At 36.0% G+C, this 24,291-nt stretch overlaps 1 protein-coding gene across 12 annotated transcripts in view; it reads right to left on the bottom strand.

The window, feature by feature from the left end:
• Positions 1-24,291, bottom strand: part of LOC5579206 (protein phosphatase PP2A 55 kDa regulatory subunit) — a 178,625-nt gene that overhangs the window by 41,461 nt on the left and 112,873 nt on the right. For all 12 annotated transcript variants that reach the window (XM_021857621.1, XM_021857620.1, XM_021857624.1 and 9 more), the window contains one exon: positions 1,358-1,509. In XM_021857621.1, coding sequence (XP_021713313.1) covers positions 1,358-1,509 — 152 coding nt within the window. The remainder of the gene's footprint in view (positions 1-1,357; positions 1,510-24,291) is intronic.

Genomic DNA, 24,291 nt, shown 5'->3' with positions numbered 1-24,291 from the left:
AATCTTATAGCTAGCACATCCAATAAAATTATTTAAGAATACACATACATCTTGTAATAACGAAAGCCAATGTTAAACAATATTTTAAGTATATGCTACGAATCAACACACCACCATATGGAAAATTATTCCATCGTTACTAAAATCTGTGCAAGCACATTGGTCCCAACTGAACCCATCCAGTATGCCGCCTGTCCATCAATCAACAGTTCCATTTCAATTTTTGCCCACAAGAAGCACGTTTCCTGGTATGAAAATTCAATTACTACCATCCATCTCCTTCTCCTTGCGTCGGTCATCTGCCTAACTTCCGGTGGTGGTTGTTGTAAATCGGACCTGGATCGCTGTTTATCATCATCATCCGTCACACGATTCGATTTGAATTGTATGACATAACTCTCATCAATGGCCGAACGTCCTCTTCACAGGGCTGGTAGCGACCAAACATTGCAGAATTTGTTCTTAAATGATTTCGAAGCACGATCAAAGCAAGCGAAGAAAAACATCCCATCTGCAGCGGTCCATGATCGACAATGTATCGCAAGTTGTAACAAGTTTGATAAATAAAAGCAGCGAACGAGAATCCCCAAGAGAGAGCGATGATAAAATCAAGTTTTCTTGCTTGTTCCGATAAAAAATCCCCGAACATCCGATAGCAATAGCGTTTCCCAGGTTTGGAGCAAGTTTAGATGGGTTTTATCATGCACTGCTATCCCTTCCAGCCTAATCAGCGCTGTAGCAGTATATGATAATCAGGCTAATCATAATGTGCTGCAAATCATCATTGTTACAAAGAGCGATAAGTGAGAGATTCTCTCAATTTTCTCAGGGTTTAATCCATGGTGGCGACTGATTACATTCAAAATAAGGTCAGCAGAAATTTTTCGAGAATGTTCTCAAACAATTTTTCCAGGAAATTTGCCAGAGATGTCTCCAAAGAATTTCCGAGGACCCCTTGATGGACTCCTCCAGAGCCTAGTTTCCCAAACTTGGAAACTTAAGGTGATTATAAAACAAAGCCACACCTCAAATTTTCAAGAGCACAAGACTTGAGAATTCGTTTTCAACGCGAACTGTTGTCAGATTTTCCAGTCTTGTGCACTTGAAAATTCAAAGTTTGGCTTCGTTTTAAAATCACCTTAAAAAATCTAGAAAATTTTCAGAATAATCCAAGTGAGAAATTGCTAGTTAGGTATCTCATATCAGGATTCTCGACAAGGAGAAAGAAAATAATGACTTGGTTTGTTAAAAAAGCGACTATATAGACTTTCCATTGAAAACAGAGATTAAGTCTCTAGAAAGAGACCTGACCAGCCCTGTGTCCACCGCCCTCTTCAGACCAACCCCAGTAACTCACCTGGAATATAACAACTCGGCCGCCTTTGTCGCCGGTGGCCAGCAGCTCGCCATCGTGGTTGAACTCCACACACGAGATGATGTCCGCGTCGGTGACATCGTCGTCGAGGGCACCCTTTATCTGTGAAAAGCACCAGGATGTATCGCCATTGCCTGTTGTGGGAGGGTGAGAGAAGAAGCAGAAGACAGAAATTAGTACACTTTTCCATATTCAATCAACTACGAACGGTCTGACGCCACGCTGGCGGATCTTGTCAAGTCGAATCAGATCTACCCCGGAGTTTACAGCACAATAACTGTAGAGTAGGGTGCGGCTTATTTCTTGAAAATTATCAAAGTCAAAATCGCGTGCGCTGTTCTGAATTCAAATCACATGAAAAGGGAAACCTCAAAGTTTGAGCCAAAAGAACTAAGATATAGAGGGAATACAATGCTTTGTTGTAAATGCTTCTATGGACAGTGCAGTGCAGTTCTTAATTCTACCATGGATTAGTGCATCAATACTTGAAGCATATGCGCACACTTTTCTGCCGAATTTTAAAAGACTGACAAAAACCCCCGTGACCCTTGACGAAGAGAATAAAACGGCCGAAAATACAGTATTGGACAAAACATTTGCAACTTTTCCGATTTTCCATACAAAATAACCAACTTTGGTAAGCCAGATCTCAGTTATTTATCGTTCGATTTGAATGAAATTTTCACAGAACATCAGATATAACTTGAATTTTAACATATATTTTTGAGTGATTTTTCCAATCACGGGTTTATAAATTATAACGGTTTATCTAAAGTGTAATTTTCGACGAAAAATTCAAAACTATTTATCTCAAAATATGATTGCCCTACACAAAAACTGTCTTCAGCAAACTTGTTCACCTCGTTAAAATCTACAACTTTGCTGAAGATACCATGAAGCTATTCCTTCAATATGTTTAGTTATGTCATTTATAAAAAATCGTCAAAAAATTGACTTTAGTCAAACCGTTACTGCTTTTGAACTTGTGATTGGAAAAATTACTTAAAAATATATGTTAAAATTCAAGTTATGTCTGATGTTCTGTCAAAATTTCATTCAAATCGGTCTATAAATAACTGAGATATAGCTTACCAAAGTTGGTCATTTTGTATGGAAAATCGAAAAAGTTGCAAATGTTTTGTCCAATACTGTACGTAGGTTCCCCAGAGGCCAGAATGTATTATACATTTGAAATGACAGCATAAAACGAGCTCACCAAAATGAAACTCCATCCTTGACTGAGCAGCGACAAGCCATTTTGAACTCAAGTTTCTCTTTATATGTTATTTGTACTCAGAAGAGCACACGAACTTTTGGTTGTTAGAACTTTCGAAAAATAAGCCGCACCCTACTGTGAAGGAGACCCACATGTGCGACCAACAGGATTTGTGTTTCAATGCAAGTATGTACAATCCATTAGATATCTGGGACAAATTCATCCGAAAGGAGATTTTAACTCTTTTTGTCATGACAATGATTTGAAAGATAGTGGGATATTATGTTATAAAATCACAAATCATCAATTTTGTAACAAAGGAATTCCGGTTACTTGTAACTTAATTGATTGATAGCGAAAGAACATATACAATTGGGAGATAAGGACTGTTACACGCCAACACAGTACAAAAACCATTCTGTCAAAACAACAAAAAGTGTACCAACAAACGGCCAGCATAATGGAAGCAAAAAAATAGCGCACGCTGGCAGAAAAACGAGTCTGGCTCCGTTTGTGCAGTGCTGATGGATGATGGGCGTCCAAGTTGAACGGCACCATCTGGTCAATGAAAAAAACGAGAAAAAAAACGACGGCAGCAAATCAAAACTCGTTTGCCATAACCTCGAATCAATCGATAGGCTTACATACACACACACACGATGGGGACACCACGAGAGGCGGCAAGAATATGTCCGTTTGTCATTCACTGCTCCTCGTGCGCCACATTGGTTTTACATGATTTGGTTAAGTTCGCGAGTACATCATGCTTGTTTTGAGAGGTTTGTCATTTTTGATTGAATGCTTCCAAATTTTATACACAGCAGTCCTTTGATTTTGCTCAGTAAACCCATAAATAATCATTTCAATAAATACTCTAGCATTTCTTTTTGTATGGAAACACATATTTGAACTAGCAAATTATTTGTATGACTTGATGATACAAACATGTGTTTTTCTAACAAGAAATGGATTGATGAATTGCAGGCGCTTATTAAAAGAGCCCAAGATTGTCTCACGTAACGACTAAACACAGATGAGTAAGTTCAGGTGCAAACGTCCACCTTTAAAAACGCTGGGCCAAACTGGTAAAAAGGTCAATCTTCAGATGATGTTTAAATTGACCCTCTAATACCCAAATTTTTATTTCCGATCTAAATATCATTTTTGCTATCTAAAATCGTTCTAAACACGTTTTGGGCAATGATTTATTTGAAATCGCAAATTTATGAATTTCGGTTTTTCATTTTTATATTTTTTATTTTTGAACATCCGTATCATTTTTCATCCAGAGGCTTCAATCTTTTGATTACTGATTTTTAACAACAATAAAAACCTAAGATTTTACAGTACTTTTTTTATCTCGTTTATTTGGCATTTTTTTTCTTTTTTTACATTAATTTACAGTACTTTAAAAATTATTTTTATTTATTTTTTTCTGGGACATATTTTATTTTCCGTGTAATTAACGCAAAAACAGGTTTCAAATTATTTTAATACCACCATGCGCTTCTTCTATAATAGGTTAAAAGGTACGACTTTTTGCATTACACGTTAAATGAACCACAGACCCCAAATATTTTTCAAAAAGTCAGAAAAAAACATTTCTTATATGCGTGTTATGAGTCAAAATTGAAGCATGTTTCGATTTCCGAGCTACGAAAAAATAGACGTTCAGACGTTTTTCAGATCGGTCTTTTTCATATGTTTCTCTAGATATCTCATAATTGAGATTGGTCCAGTACCATGTACAAGGTTGTTAAAATATTGTCCACGCCAAATCAGCGCAGCATACATTTTAATTCAATGGGCAAGTTCGCCACCTTTCTATGTCGTTCCATATTCAACCTCTATCGTTAGCAATTTCAACTTCTCGCGTTCTTATTGTCATACAGGCGTATCTGCAGTGATCGATATCTCTTCGTCGATTTTCTCTCTCGATTACTACACGAAATTCAATCGATATTCACGATGCAGCATGGCGAGGGACGATGAGTAGTTTCTTGTAAATCTAAAATAACAGTAAAAACAGTCGCCTGTGTAAATGAATAGCCAAAGAGAAAATCGATCATTGAGTTACGCCCTTATGATATTGCTGTTTGCATTTGAAGTGCAAATCTTGACTAAATGTCCTCCAAATGCGGTAACACAAAACAATCGAAGGACACCTAGCAACGATTATAGAAATCAACGCCGCCCTAGCAAGAAAAATCTTTCTTTGACATCGCATTTCTTGTGAAAAATCTTACCGCATTTGATTTTTGCATTTCAAACGCACACAGCAATACTGAACGCAAGATTTCTACTTTAGAAATCGGTTCCGACTGTGTCCATAAAAAAATTCCATAAAAGCTTCGACAGCAAATTAGTTCATACGCAGTTTACAAAAGTAATGTAATTTTAAGTATTAGAGAGCTTTTTCTAAAAAGTCATGCAATTCGGTTGAGTTGTCTCAAAGAAATGGTGAAATTTAATAATGACAGGGCTGGTAGCAACTAAGTGCTTTGAAAATAGGAGACCTCCTGCCTGAAATACAAGAGCGAACAGAAACAAAAAAGAGAACACAGAAACCGAGAAATCCAAAGGAAACCTAATTGAAACCAGGAAACAAAGATTTGATTCTTCATAGAATCGAACCAAACATGTTTCAGATATTTTTCGAATTTATCGTACGTTTGTTTTATTACGAGTAATACAAGTATTACGTATATTGTATTTTTTTTTGCCGGTTTTCTATAGGAATTTAATCAGAAATTGATTCAAGTGTTTGCCCAGAGGTTCAGATATTACTCCGGAGATTGCTTCAGGAGTTAATTTAATGATTGTTTCCCATAGGATTCGTCTAATTTTTTTTCCTAAGGAACTCTTTCAAGAATTTTGTTTTGGATACATCAAGAATTCAATCTGACACTTTTAAGGATAACTACAGATATCTCCTTAGAGATCATCCAAAATTTCACCGCAGTTCTTTTTTATTTCATCATCATGATGGTCTCAAGAACTCCTATAAAACTTGTTTCAGAAATTTTTCTGAAAAAGTCTCAGGTTCTCCAAGATTTTATCCAGTGATTATTCCATCGATTTTACTGGAGGATGTCCTTAGTACCGTAATCCGGGGTATCATTGATCAGCGGGGTAACATTGATCGGAATGACCCATCTCGTAAAATGTTCGTATCGCCATTTATTGATGGAACCTTTTCAAATCATGAATGGTTCTTCTCTTTCTTATATTTATAAGCTAATGAAAGTGAAGATTATTGCCGAAATTGCGTTTACCTTATGCGTAAATTTATCAACTTTTCGAAACAATTATTTCAATGGGTAAGGATGACACTACCGAACATTCATGTCTCACATAAGTTCTGCAAACGATATGAGCAATGAGAATGCGGTTCTTACTAAAAATGACATCGCCGAAAACGATTCCGTTGTCAAAACTTTCATAAGTATGCTCAATTAGGCAACATTAACGAATTACTGTTACGAATATAGAATTCCCTTACGAAATTGCCTACCTTTAGGCGTATTCCGTGGTTCGAGGTGTTTTTAATTTTGAAATAACTTTAAAATTAAATGACTTGTAAGCGTTTGGCCTTCATATTCGGCTTCGGGGGCCATGATTTAAGTAAGTATCGACATTTTCAATATTACCGAACATGGTTTACATAGGTGATCAATGTTACCCCATATCAGCTAAATCAAAAAATCGCTTAAAACATTTTTTTAAACATGCTTAAATCTTTCAAACAACAGAATACAGTATAAAGTCACAAGCTATTGGTGGCAGTACTTGTTTTAAAAATATAAAATTTGCAACATTTGCATTTTCAAACGAAACATTTGAGAAATATTCAAAAAAATGATCAATGTTACCCCGGATTACGGTATTCCCGTTTAAAACATCTTAAAAAAAATCAACCAATGAATACACCAGAAATACGTCGAAGAATTTCTTTACATTTTTTAAATTGCCTTGCAGGATATGTTTTAAGATTTCAACTAGGAATTTCCATAGGGATACATATTCAGGAATTACTCCATAAATAACATTTAAGATTTCTTTAGGAATTCTACAGAAACTCCTTGCTTCTTGAGAATGTTATAGAGGATTTCCTAGATTATTGAAAACAAAACAATTGAGCATCTGAATCTTCCGCACGATTTTTTAAAGGAATTCTTCGAACAACATCGGATGTAATTCCTAACTAAAATTTTGTATTATTGCTCGGAGGATTGTTTGGAAAAATTCCTGTAGTGTTTGCTGCTGTGAAATCTTTAGAAACTTTAGAAGATGTTATGAGTATTTTTCGAGAGATTCATTGAGAAATGTTTGGATGGGTTGTGCTACTTTTCCCCGAATGTTGTTTCCCCGAACGCCAGTTCCGGAATATCCCGTTTACCCGAAACATTTTTGGCACTCATTTTTGTCATAACTTCATACATTTCAGGATGGTGAACGTACTGGTCATCTGATATGCACCCTTCTTTTTTGATTGGCGGTTCTTACGAGTTTTACCGTCTTCAGAATTTTAGGCAATATGTGTATAGTCGAGAATGGCAAAATACCTCCTTCTTTTGATTGCTTATCGTTCTTTCTAATTCACCATCCTGCCACTGACATTCATGGAAAAGTAGCACAATCGTTTGGAAGAGCTGCACTGCCGATAACTGCATATTAGTCACATTCGACATTTTTGACTGTTTCGAGTTAATACCGTGGAAAGTCATTAAATGATGTTTACTTTCGATCAACTTACAAAAATCTGGGATTTTGTTCTAGAAAATTCAAAAAAATAACATTTGATTTGTCATATTGGTAATTGTAACCGCATAACAGTCACATTGAGATTATGCATGAGCCTCCTAATGTAGTAGCAAAAAAATTTATCAGATTTTTTTTTTTTGACTTTCCACCCAATTATACGATATAAGCTGTACAAATTTCCAGCCTCAGCACTTTTGAGTTTCTGGTAATTTTTAGAAATTTCAGTTTTTTTTCCATTACTGCCATAAAATGCACACTTGGTGTTCCATTTACTCAATGCCTACTTTTGTCAAATGTTACAAATAAGCAGTTATGAGCAGTGCAGGAGTATATCAAACGTTGGAAAAAATCCTAGAGCTTCATGATGGATTCCAGGTCGAATGTATTGAGGAATTCTGGAAGAGTTCTTGTCAGATCTCCTCAAATAACCCCTGAAATAATTTTTTAGAGCAATTCCTGGGAGTAACCATGCATGAATTCAAGAAGAAATCCATACGAATAGGCGGAAGAATTCTTGCTGGGTTCCTTGGCAAAATCCCATGAATGAAATTCTTCAAAAATTCTTCTATAAACCTTTATAGGTCGAAAAAAATGAAGGAATCTTAGGAAGATTTTCTAGAATAACAACTGAAGAATGCGAATGAAGGATTAGTGGAAAAAAATAAGCAGGAAATTCCATTATAGACTTTGGAAAACAAAATCAAAGTATTCCCTAAGAAAATTACTGAAAGTAGTAGCGATTGAGTGCTCCAGGATTTGTACTACCTTACCAGTAATTTATCTAAGCATTTCAAAAACATATCGCCTCGATGTTGCTGAACTCGTTCATTTATATTATCTGCAGCGATCACTTCAGAAATATTTCCATAAATTGCTTCAATAACGTTCATTAAGGAGTTATGCTGACAATATCATCCAGATGTTTGAAGTGTTTTCAGTTACATGAGGAACTATGTATTCTTTTTACACGAAAATGGAAAATATAAAAAATACTAAATGGCTGTAATCAAATAAAAAAAATCATCGCGGAAATGAAATTTGGCTATCGATTGACGAGTGGAAACAAATGGAATACTTGTCTACCTCAAGATAATGGATGCTGGCAGAGCTACAATCGTTGTAAACGTGTATTGATTGATAGCTTTTCCACTTATCTCTTATCAGTAGCTGAAGTCGACCTCATAATTGCATCACGTCGACTTTTGCGAGCATCGTTTAACAGAAAATCACAATTGTAGGGCTGGTAGCACATAAGTGTCTACAAATAGGAGAGACCTCTTTTAAAGAAAATAAAGACCAACACGAAATTGAACAGAAGCTAAAAATAGATCAATCATAAACCGAGAAATACTTCCCCGTTTGAATAAAGATTCCTCGTACAATCTCTCGATTGTTCCTTAGAATAACTTTAAGGATTGCCCGTAACATTAATTCTGATATAGAATCAGAGTTTCCTATGAATATAACTACGAGATTTCTTCAGAGATTAAGCTAATGATTCATTTACGGATTTTCAAAGAATTTATCCAAAATTTTTGCTCAGGATACTTTTAGGTATTTAAACAGTTTTTTTTTCAATGATGATACCAGACATTTAGGGTCGGATATTTTTTTGGAAAAAAATATGAGAATAATTTGTGTAGCAGTTTTGGTGTGCTTTTGAAGAATCTATAGATAAATTACTGGAGGAGACAGAAATAGTCCATAGATGATCTCTAGAGGAAAATTCATGAGGTATTCATAGTCGTATTTATTCATGAGAGTTTCTAATAAATATTCGTGGAGTATTGCCTGGAGGAATTCATAAAGAAATTCAAAGAAAAATTTATGATGGAATCCCTGAAAAATGGCAAAAATAATGACTAGAAAAAACCGCCTATGAACTCCCCGATGAATTCTTGTAGGATTCTCTAGAATAATTCCTAAATGATTTTTTTCAATTCTAAATTAAACCTGTATGGATTTTCTTGAAAGCATGCTTTTAGAATCTTTGGTAACAACCAATCAAATCGATATCAATAAAAGAATTACTGGCAGAATCTCTGAAGGAAATTGTTGAAGAAAATTATTAGTCATCCCTGTGGAAGTTACTGGAGGTATCAGCGTTGGATTGATGAAGGATTTGCTGGAGAAAATTATATAGGAAATCCTCTAGGCATTCCTTGAAAATCACTGCAGGAATTAAAGAACGAATTTCTGAAGTTGTTGGAAAAATTATTAAAGGAATATCTAGAGGAATCTCTGGAGGACTCTCTGAATGCATTCCTGAACAAATCGCTAGGGAATCCCTGAAGCATTTTCTCGAAATATTTGTGAAGAACCTATGTTGCGTAAGAAGTTCTGGAACCTCAAGAATATATACTAAGATACTTTGCAAGAGGAAAAAGAAGTAAGTGATTTTAGATATTTTTTTGCTTAAAATGTAGAGTCTCGTTTAAGACGTTTAATTACAAATAGAAACCTGCATCCAAATAGTGAACAACTGTCCAAACCTTGCAATCACTTATCCAGCTTCGAAAATGCCAACAATCCAGATAGTTTATCGAATCAATCAGCTCCAATCCCTAGGAATGGCAAACAAAATCGTCCTCCTCATCAAGGACCATCAGTGTACATCTATACGTTCTCAAACTCTATTGCCAGAACCATCGAACCGGCAGAAAAACGGCGCTAGCTTAACGATCGCTCGCTCCCGTCTAAAAATAGCGCACGCCAACAACAACCGACCAGGCGTGGCTTTTTGACCCCACCACCGGCGAGCAGCAGACAGACAATGATTTTTTATTGCCAATTTTGCAGTCAACTGAAGATGGGCCGGGGCAGTGATGCACGCCAAAGGTGAAGTGGTCAAAAATTAGAAACTGTGGAATCATGAAAAACTAATGTTTTTAGAATTAATCGACAATCTGAATCGACAACACTTTTTTTCAAATCTTTGTGAACATCGAAATCAATCCAGCAAAGAACAAAATTGTTATTTTCAACAGTGTATCAAAGTGAAGGCAATTAGTCCACGGTCCACCGAAAGAAATTGGACGCCATCGGCCACCAGATGATGTTACAGTACAAAGCAATATGACTAAATGGAGTCTGTGGTGGTGTTCGTGTCCATGATGGTCCTTTTTACAAAAACCATGGTGATGTAATCTCGAATCACAGGACAACGAAAATGAGAAACTGCTGCAGGATGACCAGACGCTGAATGATTTACTTGTTGTACTTAGTGCTGAATCTAATGACGGTTGTAGGTAACGACATATCCATAGGAAACCTGTAGATACCGGTGTTAACTGATACAGTTAAGTTTCACAAGCTCAACAAGTTTTTTGTCCCAATAATGTTTACCATCATTCAAACGCTAGTACAAATCGTGTAACTCGTACGCGGCCGGATAATAAACCAGCGATAAACTCGATAAGGGCATACAGTGACAAGGATAAGATATGCGCTCGCAGTGATTCTCAAAGATGCGGTATAACCCATAGAAAAATGCGAAAATTGTTCAACGCCAAACAACACCCCTTTAAAAAAATAGAAGAATTATGAATGACGACGGATTCAATGAATCATATATTCAATCGAACGCTTGAATCTTCTTTTGCTGTAAAGATCTCTATGTGCCTTACTTCACCACTTTACACTATTCTACACTTCAATTTTCTCATGGAGATGTCGCCTTTTTATTTATTTGTCTCGAATTGATGATTATATCATGATTTAAAAACGAATTAACAGAATCGAATAGTTTTTTATGTCGGTTTCGTCTGCATTACCCTGCAATCTTGGTGTCTCATTAGAAAAAGGGTTGCAGTTACCCTTGACAACTCGACTTAACGCTGTATATGATTTAACAAATTTCTTCACTCCAATCATCATGTTCGTTAGCTTTTCAACGCATTTTTTCATGTAAAGTAAGAAAAAGTACACTTCAAAAATTGGTATATTTTTTTTTTCAAATTGACAAGTTTAAATTTAAACACTAATATGACGCATAACTGTTCAATATCATTAAGGAAAAATACAGAAATAGTAACATGTAGTTGAGCACAGCAAGTGATAATTTAACTTACTTAATCATTTTTTTTTATGAAAATCTACAAATCGACGTATGTGTAACTTCATAACAAATACCTGTGTATCTGATGTGACGTAAGTGCACACCGACAGTCAAACACACCGAGTGTCAAACCGACATATCATGTACCTACAAGGTGTATGTATTATTCGGTTTACCATACGGAAGAATCTTCATGGTGTATTTATTTATTTATTTCTTATAGAACGTTGTAGAGTAAGGCAACTTCCTTTTTAATTACCACAACCAGTTTCGACCGATTAATTCAAACAATCTTATTTACTTAAAAAACTTTAAAATATATTAAATTTTGCTGACCCTCTCTAGTATAAATGGCAATAAATCTCGCCGAAATCCAAGTAGTGTAAAATTTTGCTTAATCTGAGTTAATTGCATGTTCCATATAGCAATTCTCCTCACAAACAAAGTGTTTCCATAATTTGATATATTGTAACGTGGAATAATCAAATTTCTGGCTCTAGAGCTACGTAATAGCTGTAATTTTTCGTACAGGTTATTGGGAGACGAAAAGTTCAATATTTTTCAAACTATTGGGCCTGTACGCATTTACAAGAAGTCTTTCGGTGAGCATCCTAGCAGCTGGTTTTGTAAATGTCTAACATTAGAAAAACGTGAAATATTAAAGACGTATATTACACAGCTATCTAGAGCAACCCGTAATCGATCGATGGATCTTGCCGAAGCGTTCAATAAAAATATTAGCTACATGAAATGAGTCAAGACAAGAGATTTCAAGAGTTTAAGCTTTTACATTTTTACTGAACATGCTTGATGACAATTTTAATTGATGTTACCATAAACTTTACTAAAAGTGTGACTAACCTGACTATCCCATTCAAGATCACATGTTAAGTCAAACCCTAAGTTCACTACCTTATTGACATATTCAATTAAGTTTCCACCAATAAAAATAAAAGGCTTTGGATCACTCAGTAATACAGATTGCTTTTGTTTTTTCAGCATTTTGTGAAGCAAATTATAGTTGTACCAATTAAAAAATTGTTGAAATTCAGCATTAATAATTTGAACTGATTCATTTATATGCAAGCTCGAAGAGCAAACGTACAGCTGTACATCATCAGCAAACATGTGTATCTGGCAATGCTGAATAACTGATGGCAAATCATTTATGTATAGTGAAAACAGCAAGGGCCCCAGAACTGACCCTTGTAGAGCTCTACTAACTATATTTATGCACTGGGACAAAATCCCATCAATTGACACACATTTCGTCCGTTTTGTTAGGTAAGATTGAATTAAATTGATGTCTTAACTCGAAAAACTAAAATTATAAGAAAGTTTGCGCAACAGTTTGTTGTGGAGTACCCGATCAAATGCTTTTGAGTAATCTGTTAATATCAGAAGACCAATACCTCTTTTATTTATTTCCTTATGGATTTCATCATGGATTTTCATAATCACAGTGAAAATATTATGACCTGATCTGAATCCGGATTAAATTCACTTAACGAGTCATTATTTTGAATGATGTCAAAAATTTGTTGTTACAAGAGCTTATCAAAAACTTTTGAAGGAGCAAATAAAATACTTATAGCGCGTAAATTAGACACGTCAATAAATAATTACGTGGCTTTTTTCTAATCAGTATAACTTTTACATTTCTCCATGAATTTGTAAATTTTTCGGAATAACTACTACTCAAATTGAATACATAATAAAAAATGGGCACCATCATTGAGAATCAGTAGCGCAACCAGGATTTAGCTTTTGGGCGAAAAAATCAAAGCAGACAAAAACAATTTGTAGACTAACGGTTTCAAAGGACGAAACAACATTTACAAATTTCAGTTTCTGTCGGCCACTCCAGGCATACCTACCATACTTACACCACTTCGCAAAATTTATTAAATTTGTCACTTTGTTTCGCAGTCATTTGTACTGGTTCAATGTCTCCGTCGGTTTATGACTTTTACACGATTTATATGCTATATCTCTTACAATAATAGCATTCAAAATTCTATTATTGAACCATGGAACCCACTGATCTAACAATATTATGAGGCTTGGTGAGTTCAAAAAATCTAAAGCTATATTTGGATCGGTCATGCTATACAGAAGTGTTCAATCAATTGATTCTACAGCTCTTTCAAGAATCGAATAATCAATTTATTGAAATGTACATGCGATAAAAGAGCGATGCAAATTTTAAAATGTTTGCTCCCCTATACTTAAACTTTTTTATATCATGGTAAATAGCATCCTCCCAAAGTTTGAAATAATTCGGAAGAAATTTGACTAGGCCCATGCCATTTGAAGTTTATATGGAGATTACTATAGAATACGCCAATCTTTTATGTTCAGCCCTCTATCTCTTCGACCTAATATTTTATGGAAAAGTTAACAAACTCTTCTCATATGAAATCCTTTCAGCTACAACTTTGCTGAAGACCACATTTTGATCGGACGTCAGAATAAATTGTTATTCACCATTATAAAGTGATTTTACATGCTTTATCAATTGTTCGGCAAACAACAGTGATGTACCTGGTGGGAATAATAGATCAAAGTAATCCAGGCTACTATGTTCTACAGCAAAAAAATAGTGTTGCACTGAAAGTAATTGATCATTCAAGCATGATTTAGACTTTGTTATCAATAATAACAAATTATTCTTACGTCCCATCAAAATGTGGTCGGCAAAGTTGTAGTGTGGAAGATTTAACATAAGAAGAGTTTGTTAACTTTCCCATAGCAGTTAGAGGACTGAGCACGACAGGTTTGCCTTTTTCATAGTAATTCCCATATACACTTCAAATGGCATATAAACAACCAAGTGTCTTACAAATTTCTTCAAATTTTTGGAAAATTATTTTCATCGTAATTGACACCGTTGAAGCAAAGGGAGGCAAAAATTTCTAAAGCTGCATCAGTCTAATGTGACAAGCACAAAGCAAAAGGGCGTAGCATCATCAATTCTCGATTACTTTTTCAAATCGACGTAAGTAACTTTCATACGGTTTTGGAAAAGTTAATTAAGAAGAATCACAACCTGTATTGAATCCCCTTTTAACATGTTTTTACCGTGTACATCACTTAGATTTTGCATGAAATCAGTTCATGTTAAAACACTAGGTAGTTCCTATTGTTTCCCACAAAAAAATCGATTCTTGGTTAAGTCAGTTTGTCTTTCCATACAACGGAGCGGCGAAAGTAATGGTTAGGTTGCGAAAGTTGAAAATCTTACGCCATTTTTGAAAATCCTGAAAATACTGAAAATTACGATCTAAAAGTGAAAAATCGAGGTGGTTTAGAGCGGAAAGTGTAGAATTTCGTCTTTAAAACACGTAAGATAAGGTAAGTTTGTTAACTTTTCTGACTTGAGTCTGTTTGAGAATTTCTCAATCTTATCTAAAAAAAATCAGCATTGTTTCATGGTCATTAGAAACACTGTTTGATTTTTTTCAATACACAGTACACAAAATATGCAAAACATTTACACAGGAATTAAAGTTGTTGACAATATCGCATTTTTCTCTCACATACTTGCATTTAAAAGTTTGTCACATAAGAGGACACGGGGCAGTATGGACACCCTAAGGAATTTGCCTATTTTGACTGTAAAGACAAGAATCTAAACTGTTTTTAATGTGCAGTATGCTTTTTAGAGTTCTTAAGCATTTGTTAAACATTTTTGCATGATTTGGAAAAAGTATTTTGTTTCCAAAGTGTTCGAAAACAAATAATATTTGATAGTCACCATCAAGCTACGGGGCAGTAAGGACACCTTAACGTTTATAGGAAAATTGTCCCGCGATCACTGCCAGAATCTCGAAAAATGAAGTACATATTCAGAAAATTATAGATCACTGTGTCACTGAAAACTTGATTAAAACCAATTTACGTAATTTTTCGTAGAGATGCTTTCAATATTGCCTTCAGGTTGGTTTAAACCCAGAATTGACGATTTTCAACCGATTTGTGGTTCCGCATCATAATCATTGCATTAAATGCAAAATATGTTTGGATAATTTTGCGTTTGACGTTATATTTATTTACCTTTAAAATGTCAGCTCCATTTTGTCACCCGGTGCCCATATTACCCCAACAATATAAGGAATTTTCATATAAGTTTTTAATGTCTTAAAGCAGCAGAAAAAAAATCTACTATATTTTTGAATATGGCATAAATAATTAAAGAGTCAATCAAGAGCTACATTGTCGGGCAACTTGCAGTCATTTGCCTCTGAAACCTTATTTGTGAATGTTATAATATTCGATCCCAATAAAATCATGCTCAATTTTTCGGGTTTAAATTAATGTTTTAAACATTTTTTTCTGAAATTTTAGTGGATAATTTACTCTTCCGCCAGGCAACTGAAATATTGTTTGCATTTAAAGTGTAAAATTATTCGCCTACGCAAAGGGGGTGTCAATTCTGCCCCGGGTGTTCATACTGCCCTCGGTACCTTTACGCCATTTTAAAAGTTTGTGATTAAATTTTATTTGACAAGACTACAGTGTCTGTTTGTTTTTTAGCAAAACATTTGTTATTATTTTGAAGTTTTTCTTCTGAACGAATCTACAGATCTACAAATCTAAAGATTAGTTCTAAGATTATTTAAAATCGTTATTCGCTGCTCAACATAATTAAATATATTTCTGGATTGATAATTGGATTATCGTTGAACGGCTGAAAATCTCACCTATTTTAGAACAGTCTGCGTATTTCTTATTGTGTGATTAACAATTAGCGAGAATTTCAGCCGTTCAACAATTGGCGAATCGAAACCACTTTCCTGGAAAACATCAATTGATCACCTCTGCTACCCACGAGCAATAACTTTTACGCGGCGGCACCTCGCTGCGTCGCGGTAAGCGTGTGTCAAGCGTATCGCTTTCATACCGCGAAATAAATTACTTTGACTAGCGAGAGCATGTACGCACGTAAAGCTGAAGCTTGTGATCTGAGAACTGGAATGGGAACCGTTCGCCTCGGACCATAATGGGATGGTAGACATGTGCTTACCTAGTCGAACCCCCATCCCCCCCGCTTCAGTAGATATGCCATGTCGATTCACCTAAGCTGAGATTGAACGTCGTCGATATTTGATTTTGGTGCGGATAAGGTAAAATGGTCCAAAATGCTACTTTAAAGATTTGTATCATTTTCTCGAGAGCTTCACATTTTAAGACCATCAGAAGTGGTAACTATACAATATTTGCTAGCTACCACACCATGAAAATATTTCCAAAATTTGAGCTATTTCTTAAATGTCGTCGAAAAAGATTAGTTGAAAAATGGAGATAGTTCAAAATGATCGAATGGGAAAGAATAACTAGGAGTCAGCAATCAAGCTCCACTATGAGTTTTCTCTGTTGCATGGAAACTATTAGGTATTCATTAACAAAATTATTCAAAAGGCTTACGACTTAGTAACAAAAAGTGATTTATTGTTGAATTTAACCGAGAAATTTGAAGAAAATCTATAAGTTAATCTCAAAGGCTTATAGCGACAACATATTTTAGCATTGATTAGAAAAGTGTACAAATATAAACGTTCTACGAATGATTCAATGAGTCGAATCATTCTACCTCATCAGTACGTTTTGAGCCATGTTCCCCTACATGTCAGCTTGGTCGCGCGATGTGCGTAAGTGAGTGCTCTAATTTGGCACGGTGGGGTAAAGCCATCGAGGTCAGATTAGAAATCTCGGCTGGTGCTGGTATGACATATATGTGGTGATAATAAACACCCAAGTTCGTCGATGACGGTTACCTTTGTGGAAAAGACTATAAGTTAATAGTCAACGAATATTAAGACAGAGATCGTCCAATCAAATGTTTTCCTTATAAAACAGTTACAGTAAAGTATCGTAGTGTATTTGTAATTTAAGCCAGAATTTCGAACGATATTGGAAACTAAGATTTTCTCCAAGAAAAGCAGAACATTCTGACTAGTGTGTATAATTTTATCGTTTGATAGAAACACAAATGGTGCACTGTAGTTGATTTGATTTCATCCTATTCACATTGGTTTCGCATTCGTATCACGTGTGGCAGGTACGATGATACTCTATGCCCAGGGAAGTCAAGGAAATTTCCTTTACGAGAAGATCTTGGACCGTCCGGGATTCGAACCCAGACACCTTCAGCATGGCTGTGCTTTGTAGCCGCGGACTCTAACCACTCGGCTAAGGAAGACTTCCCTCATAACATTGGGAAACTTCTTGCAAGCTTCGGAAGCATTTTCTAAACCATTGGAAGCCTTTCAAGAAACTTGGAAAGTTTCTCATCAGAATCTTTGAAAGCTTCTTCTTCGAATCAACAATTCATCTTTAGAAGTTTGCAAAGCTTCTTGTCAGAAATCTGTAAAGCTTTTCTCAGATAAGCTCGGAATGTTTAAGTAGCTTTGAAAGCTTTTTCTCTGTAGCTTGGCAAGCTTTATCTCAGTAATTTGTAAAACTGCTTCTCATGAGTCATGTATCGAAGTTTGGAAAGATATTCTTCAGAAGATAATAAATCTTCGAGCTGTTTAGTGGAAAACCTATAAGTAAATGAAAAACCGAATTTAGTACTATACCATTTAATTCCACTAGAGTCTAGTACACGACACTGAAGACGGCCTTAACGTTGAGGTCGAATTACGCGAATCTGTTAAAGGATACAAACTCTAGTGAACATAAATGGTATAGTACTAAATTCAGATTTTCATTTACTTCTTCAGACGTTTGAAAAGCTGGATAGTTTTTCTTCAGAAGCTGAACAGCTCCTTTCAAGCTGAAACGCTTCTCATTAGAAATTGAAACACTGGTTTTCAACAGCCTGGAAATGCTTTTTCTCAGAAGTTTGGAATATTTTCTTAGGAAGTTTGAGAAAACAATCTCAGAAGCTGTTGTCTGAAAAATATTCTCCTCAAACGTATATTGAAACAGCAGTGTGAAACACAGCTTCGAGAGCCTTTTCCCAGAAAAAACAAAAGCGTCTACTCAGACAGTTTCAATGCTTCGTCTCAGAAGCTTGAAAATCTGCCTGTTTGCGATTACTTGGCCTTGACCATGTTTGCAACACATTTTGCGTCTCATTACAAATCGATATTACAATTTATGTAACATAGTTTCCCATCAAAACTCATTCCATAGCATTGCATCCGATTAAAACCGTGGAATATATCACCATCTCTCTAACTGAAATTTCAAACAACGAGACTGTTATTGCGCCTGGTTATTCTTGTTTGCTATGAATTTGCATCGCTGAACTACATTCTGCCGGGGTATAAGGTACCATCATCCAGTGTGAAGATCACATCGGCCTGCATCACTGCCAGCGCCAGTTCTCTCGGTAAACTTCCATCATCCATCTGGTGCCCTACAAACAAACATCTTGCGCAAGACAAGATAGCAGCCAGCGTCGTGCAAACGAACGTTCGCCCTGTCGGTACAAATTCAAAGCAAACACCACCTACTGATAGCGCGGCGACGGTGCACAGTGGTCCAGATTTAAAAAATCATGGCAAAAATTTCGCATGCCCAATATTTTACTCTTTTTGTCCATGAAAAGAATTATGGAATACGATTTAGAGTTGCAGACCTTTTTTGGTATAGTCCCCATTGTTTGGAGCATGTTCTTGCAACTACTTTGGCAATTTTTCCTGCTCAAAGAACGCTTCTCGCATAACTTGTGATCTCGCTCTAAAAGCCATTGGTAACCGAGTGTGTAGCTCCTTGTTTCTAAGAAAATGAATGGACCAGGACGAAAACTATCACCACTAGGAGATAGAGGAGGATCTTTTCTTCATCGTAGCATTGTTGAATATCGTGTAAATTCATTCGTTTGCTCGATAACAACAAGCTACACACTAGGTTACCAATGGCTTTAAAGGCGATATCTCAAGTTATGCGAGATTTAAAAGTTTAATATTAAAAAAATGCGGTAAATTTTTTAAAAATGACACTTTTCATCGTCTTTGACGTTCACTTCGCCGACAAAAATCCACTGGGGTTGTTCTAATCTGACATTTCGAAAGGTACACGGAAAACATAATTCATCAAAATTGGAGTTGAAATCTATGGATGTGACATAAACATAAAAAACACAAAAGAATTTGCTTTGAAACTTAAAACAATACAGATCCTAACTGTCTGATATTGTAGACGAATGTAAGACTGCTTTCCAACCTAAACCCACATTTGGAAATTAAGGGATTGCCAGCTTTCTGCATAACTGAACCTCTGTGCGGTGGTGTGCAGTGCACTCACTCCCTTGTGTTGCGATGCGAATAAAACTGCATCTACTCACTCACTCACTTACTTATTGGTAGGTGCACGTGTATCGGACGGACGGCTACGTATTTGTCGTTCCGTGGAAGGTAACGCGTGCCCTCCTATCTCTCTTCGATGAAGAAACAAAGTCGGTCTCGCTACAGACACTACTTAGGCGCATTCTTGCTGTGCTACATTGGGACAAACTGATGGTTGGAGGGACTTTTATTCAATCGACGTGCCATGAGTTTGCACGGGGTGTAAATTTGTTCGATTTCTAGTTGTGCTAAGATGTACTGAGAACAACGTGAACAATGCTCAATGAAAATTGAAGTTGGAGTTATACTTTTAAAGCATTTTACTAAAACTTCTGTCTATTAAACATGTTTGTATTTCGGTAGATACCCAGTGGTACTCAACATAATTGATTATGTGAGCCACCCCAATGCATGGCGCGAATCGCCAGATGTTTAAGATTAGTTTGATTCATTTGAACGACTTTGTATAGGATTGAAATAAAACTCTTCAGCTTGGTCTTCCTGAAAAACTGCGCGTTAATCGCTACGGCTATCGGGGCGACCTCTAGGTTAGAGGTAATCGAAATAATCCAGAAAACATTGACAAAATTAAACTAGAGTGCTTATATACAAGAGTGTGCCACGTTTCAGTTTTGAATAACTCAAGATATCAATTTCAGATATGGTTCAACTTTCATTACTTTCTAGATTGGCATTAGCATTAAGCAATTCGCACAAATTCGTAGGTGGTACAGCCCTAGACCGTTACCAAAGTCAGAGATTTGGGACTAATCCTTGACTCTTAAACAAGATTGACGCATCCTCCAACAGTCGAGAGCTGTCCTGGCAACGTACTTGCGAATGCTGAGGAATGGGAAAGGATTATCAATTGGATACCTGCTAAAGAAAGATGCAGAGAACTCTACGACCTCTCATAGGCGTTTCGGGATATTGTGGGATTAACGGGACGGGAAAGGCCATAGGATACGTTTGGTAGACATTCTGGCAACTGTAAAGATAATATTTAGGTATTCCTAATAGATTGGAACAAGCTCATAGAATTCCGTCTTCGAAGCTCCTAGGAAAATCACGATTTAATTTACAGGAAAATAAAAAAAAACTGTGTACTGTCAGAACTCCGCGTAAATCGAAAAAAAAACTTCATTCTCAACTTTCATTACTATATAGATAAACAAAAATATATACCGTCAAACGGGGTAACTTGCAACAGGAGTGAAACTTGCAACACTTCGACATGTAATCGAATTGTCGTTTCGTTCAGCCTTGAGTTAAATTATTATGATTTATTCCGTCATTTATTGACCTTTTTTTTTTTTTTTTTTTTTTTTTTTTTTTTTTTTTTTTTTTTTTTTTTTTTTTTATTGTTACATATTCAGGGTCATTTACATTCTATATAAATTAAGTACATAACTATATCCTACGTTTAGTTTACATATTTATAAATCTAGCACACATTGAGAAAACTTTGAAAGTGTTTTTCGAATACTACTTTGTTTGTCCATCTTATTTCTCTTATATTTTTATGGAAGCAATACAAACTTCCAGATTGAGACGACTTTATTGACCAAGCCATACTGTGCACAACAAGCCAAAGAGCAGCTTTTTTCCTGGGATCGTTTCCAATGTTTTCCCATGCCAAGATATCCTCAAATCGCTTGAAATTGATGTGAAGTCTGTTTTTTATTATTTCTCGTGTCCATTTTCGAATAGCCTCAGTTCTTGTGCATTCTTCAATACGATGCAAATTATTATCACTTTTTCCACAATGCTCACACAAGGTGTCCTGCAATCTACCAATCCCATAAGCAACCAGCTTTTCTTTGGTAGCTATGACATCATTCAATAACAAGAACATATTTGATCTATCTTCGGCGCATAAGAAATTACTACTCAAATTTTTCCACACAATCAACCAATTAACTTCTGGATGATCTTGTCTAGCCTTCACAGAAATGTTCAAAGCATTCAAAAAGAACCTATACAAACTCATTGTTGACGCACAGTGTGATGTTCCCTTTACTTCATTTGCGACTTGCAACCATTCTTTACCATTTCTGGTAAATTGACCACTATTTACGTATCCTAACAAGTACTCTTCATCATGATCATCAACATTTTGCGGGGAGCTATGCAAAACATTTCTTACGAACAATGCCTTACATTTCGAATCGGGATCTATCAACTTAAGTCCACCATTTTCGAAGTCAAGATACAACTGCTCTCGTGAAACTCTGAAAACATTACCCCGCCACATGAAGTTCCCTACCAGATTCTTAATTTTCGCCAGATGTTTATTTCTTGGTGGAAACACTTGAGCCACGTACCACAGTTTGGACAACAAAAAAGTATTGAGGACCCATACTCTTTGCAAAATCTGCAAATTTCTGGACTCATTTACTTTTAACCGATGCTGAATGCTGCTAATAAGTTTCGTATAGTTGATGTCAATTGTTTTCGACCAATTACACGCAAATGTCACTCCTAACACAACAAGTTCATTAACCTCTTTAACTATTTGTGGACCAGAAAAGGCATTGTTAATTCTGAGAAAGGATGACTTTCTGAAATTGACTTTGATTCTTGCATGTATGGAGAAAGAAGCGAAGATTTGAATTATCAAATCAAATTCTTCCTGGCTGCTGACAAAAATATTGATGTCATCAGCGTATGCCATAACTTTTAAAAATTTCCCGTAAACGAGAATGCCACCTGTGCTTCCGTAAATCGTTCTTATGAGTGGTTCCAAGTACAGAACAAAAAGAACCATACTAAGCGGACATCCTTGGCGTACAGATGATCTTATGTCCAGGCTCGGTGATAAGAATCCACTGTGCATTATCTTGGATGTAGCTTTGTCATACAATTGCTTAACGCAGTTAATCAGCTGAGCTGGAATAGAAAACTTCCCTAAAACCTTCCACAGATACTTATGGCAAACATTGTCGAAGGCTTTCTCTAAATCGATGCTCAAGAGAAAACCTTTGAAACGCTTGGATTCCATTGACCGAGTAATTATGCGGCGAACATCTTTCAGATTATCGGTACAAGACCTACCATTTACAGAAGCACATTGTCCGGGACCTATCAAATCATCGATAACTGCAGTCAGCCGATTCGCGAGAATTTTTGTGAATAATTTATAATCAGTATTAAGTAAACTAATCGGCCTGTGGTTATCAATGCTAATGGATTGTCCTTTTTTAGGAATTAATATGATAATTCCATTTGAAAAATCTTTCGGAGGAGTTGCTTGACCTGACAAGTACGAATTAAATAGTTTATGCAAATCGTTTTTGAGAAGATCGAAATGTTCTATATAAAATTCATACGATATGCCATCAGGACCTGGGGATTTCTTCCTGGAGCAGCTTAAGAGCGTCTTTTTGATCTCATCTTCTGATATGGGTCGCACTAATGTATTTGATTGCTCATTATCTAGCGAGCGTGTAATATTGTTGAGCGGATTATTGCGATCATTATTGTCTGCTGTTGTCGACTCTTGAAAAACCTTTGAGTAATGTTGATGAATAGCGGATAGGAATCTGTCATCTTGTGTACCAGCCTCCCCTTCTGAAACAAGTGTCTGACGTCGATGTAAACTATTTGAGACTTGAAAAACACTCAACTTTTCTCCTTCTATTAGTGAAGACTCCCTAACCTTACTGCGTAAATTATTCAGCCTAACATTTTCAAGTTCTATCAGTCGAGACTTTACTACCCCAATTTCATCAGCAACACGTTCTCCGTTAATTCTTCTGTTTGTTAAATCCTGAAGTGTACTAAAAAGAGCACTCTTCTCCTGGAATATCTCTTGATTAGCGCGCCACGATTCCCCCTTGTAAAAGCTTTTGATTTTTGCCTTTACAGCATAGTTCCACCAGGAACTGTGATCCATATAAGAGAGACGGTGTTTTAGTTGTTCATACTGGACTCTGAAACGCTGAGAAACCTCTGTATTCCAGATCATATTCGGGTTAATCTTCCAATAGCCTCGACCTTTGGGGTGAATTTCCTGCCTATCAACTCTGATTTTCAAAACAACTGCTGAATGATCTGAACACGCGACAGCTACAGTTTGGACATCAGAAACCTGGTTAGCAAATTCTTTTGGGCCATAAAAACGATCAAGACGGGATGCACTTTCACCTCTAAAAAACGTAAATTGGTCCTTTTTAAGAAATTTCGTCACATCAACAAATTTGCAAAGATTTACACAAGAACGGAGACCGGTTGAAAAATTTTTATATGCGCTATTCGTATCGCTGGCTTCGAGGAAGCAGTTGAAATCGCCCAGCAGCACAGAGTACTTGCAATTGCTCTTGCTGAGGTGCACAGTTAACTGATTCTCAAAAAGTTCGTCTCTCATCTTCTTTTTGCTTGTACCAGAGTGTGCGTATACATTAATGAAATTTATGCCATTGATAATAATCGATAAAACTCTTCCCGATGGATCAAAAATTTGAGAATGGAAATCGATACCCTTCCTTACTAATACCCCTGTCCCTTTTTTATCGCTACTTAAATTAATCAACGCAGTGTGAGTTGATAGAAATCCAAAATTTTCAAAAATCACTTCTTGTAG

This window comes from Aedes aegypti, chromosome 1, assembly GCF_002204515.2.
Source record: "Aedes aegypti strain LVP_AGWG chromosome 1, AaegL5.0 Primary Assembly, whole genome shotgun sequence".
NCBI lineage: Eukaryota > Metazoa > Arthropoda > Insecta > Diptera > Culicidae > Aedes > Aedes aegypti.
This window is presented reverse-complemented; position numbering and strand designations above follow the sequence as displayed.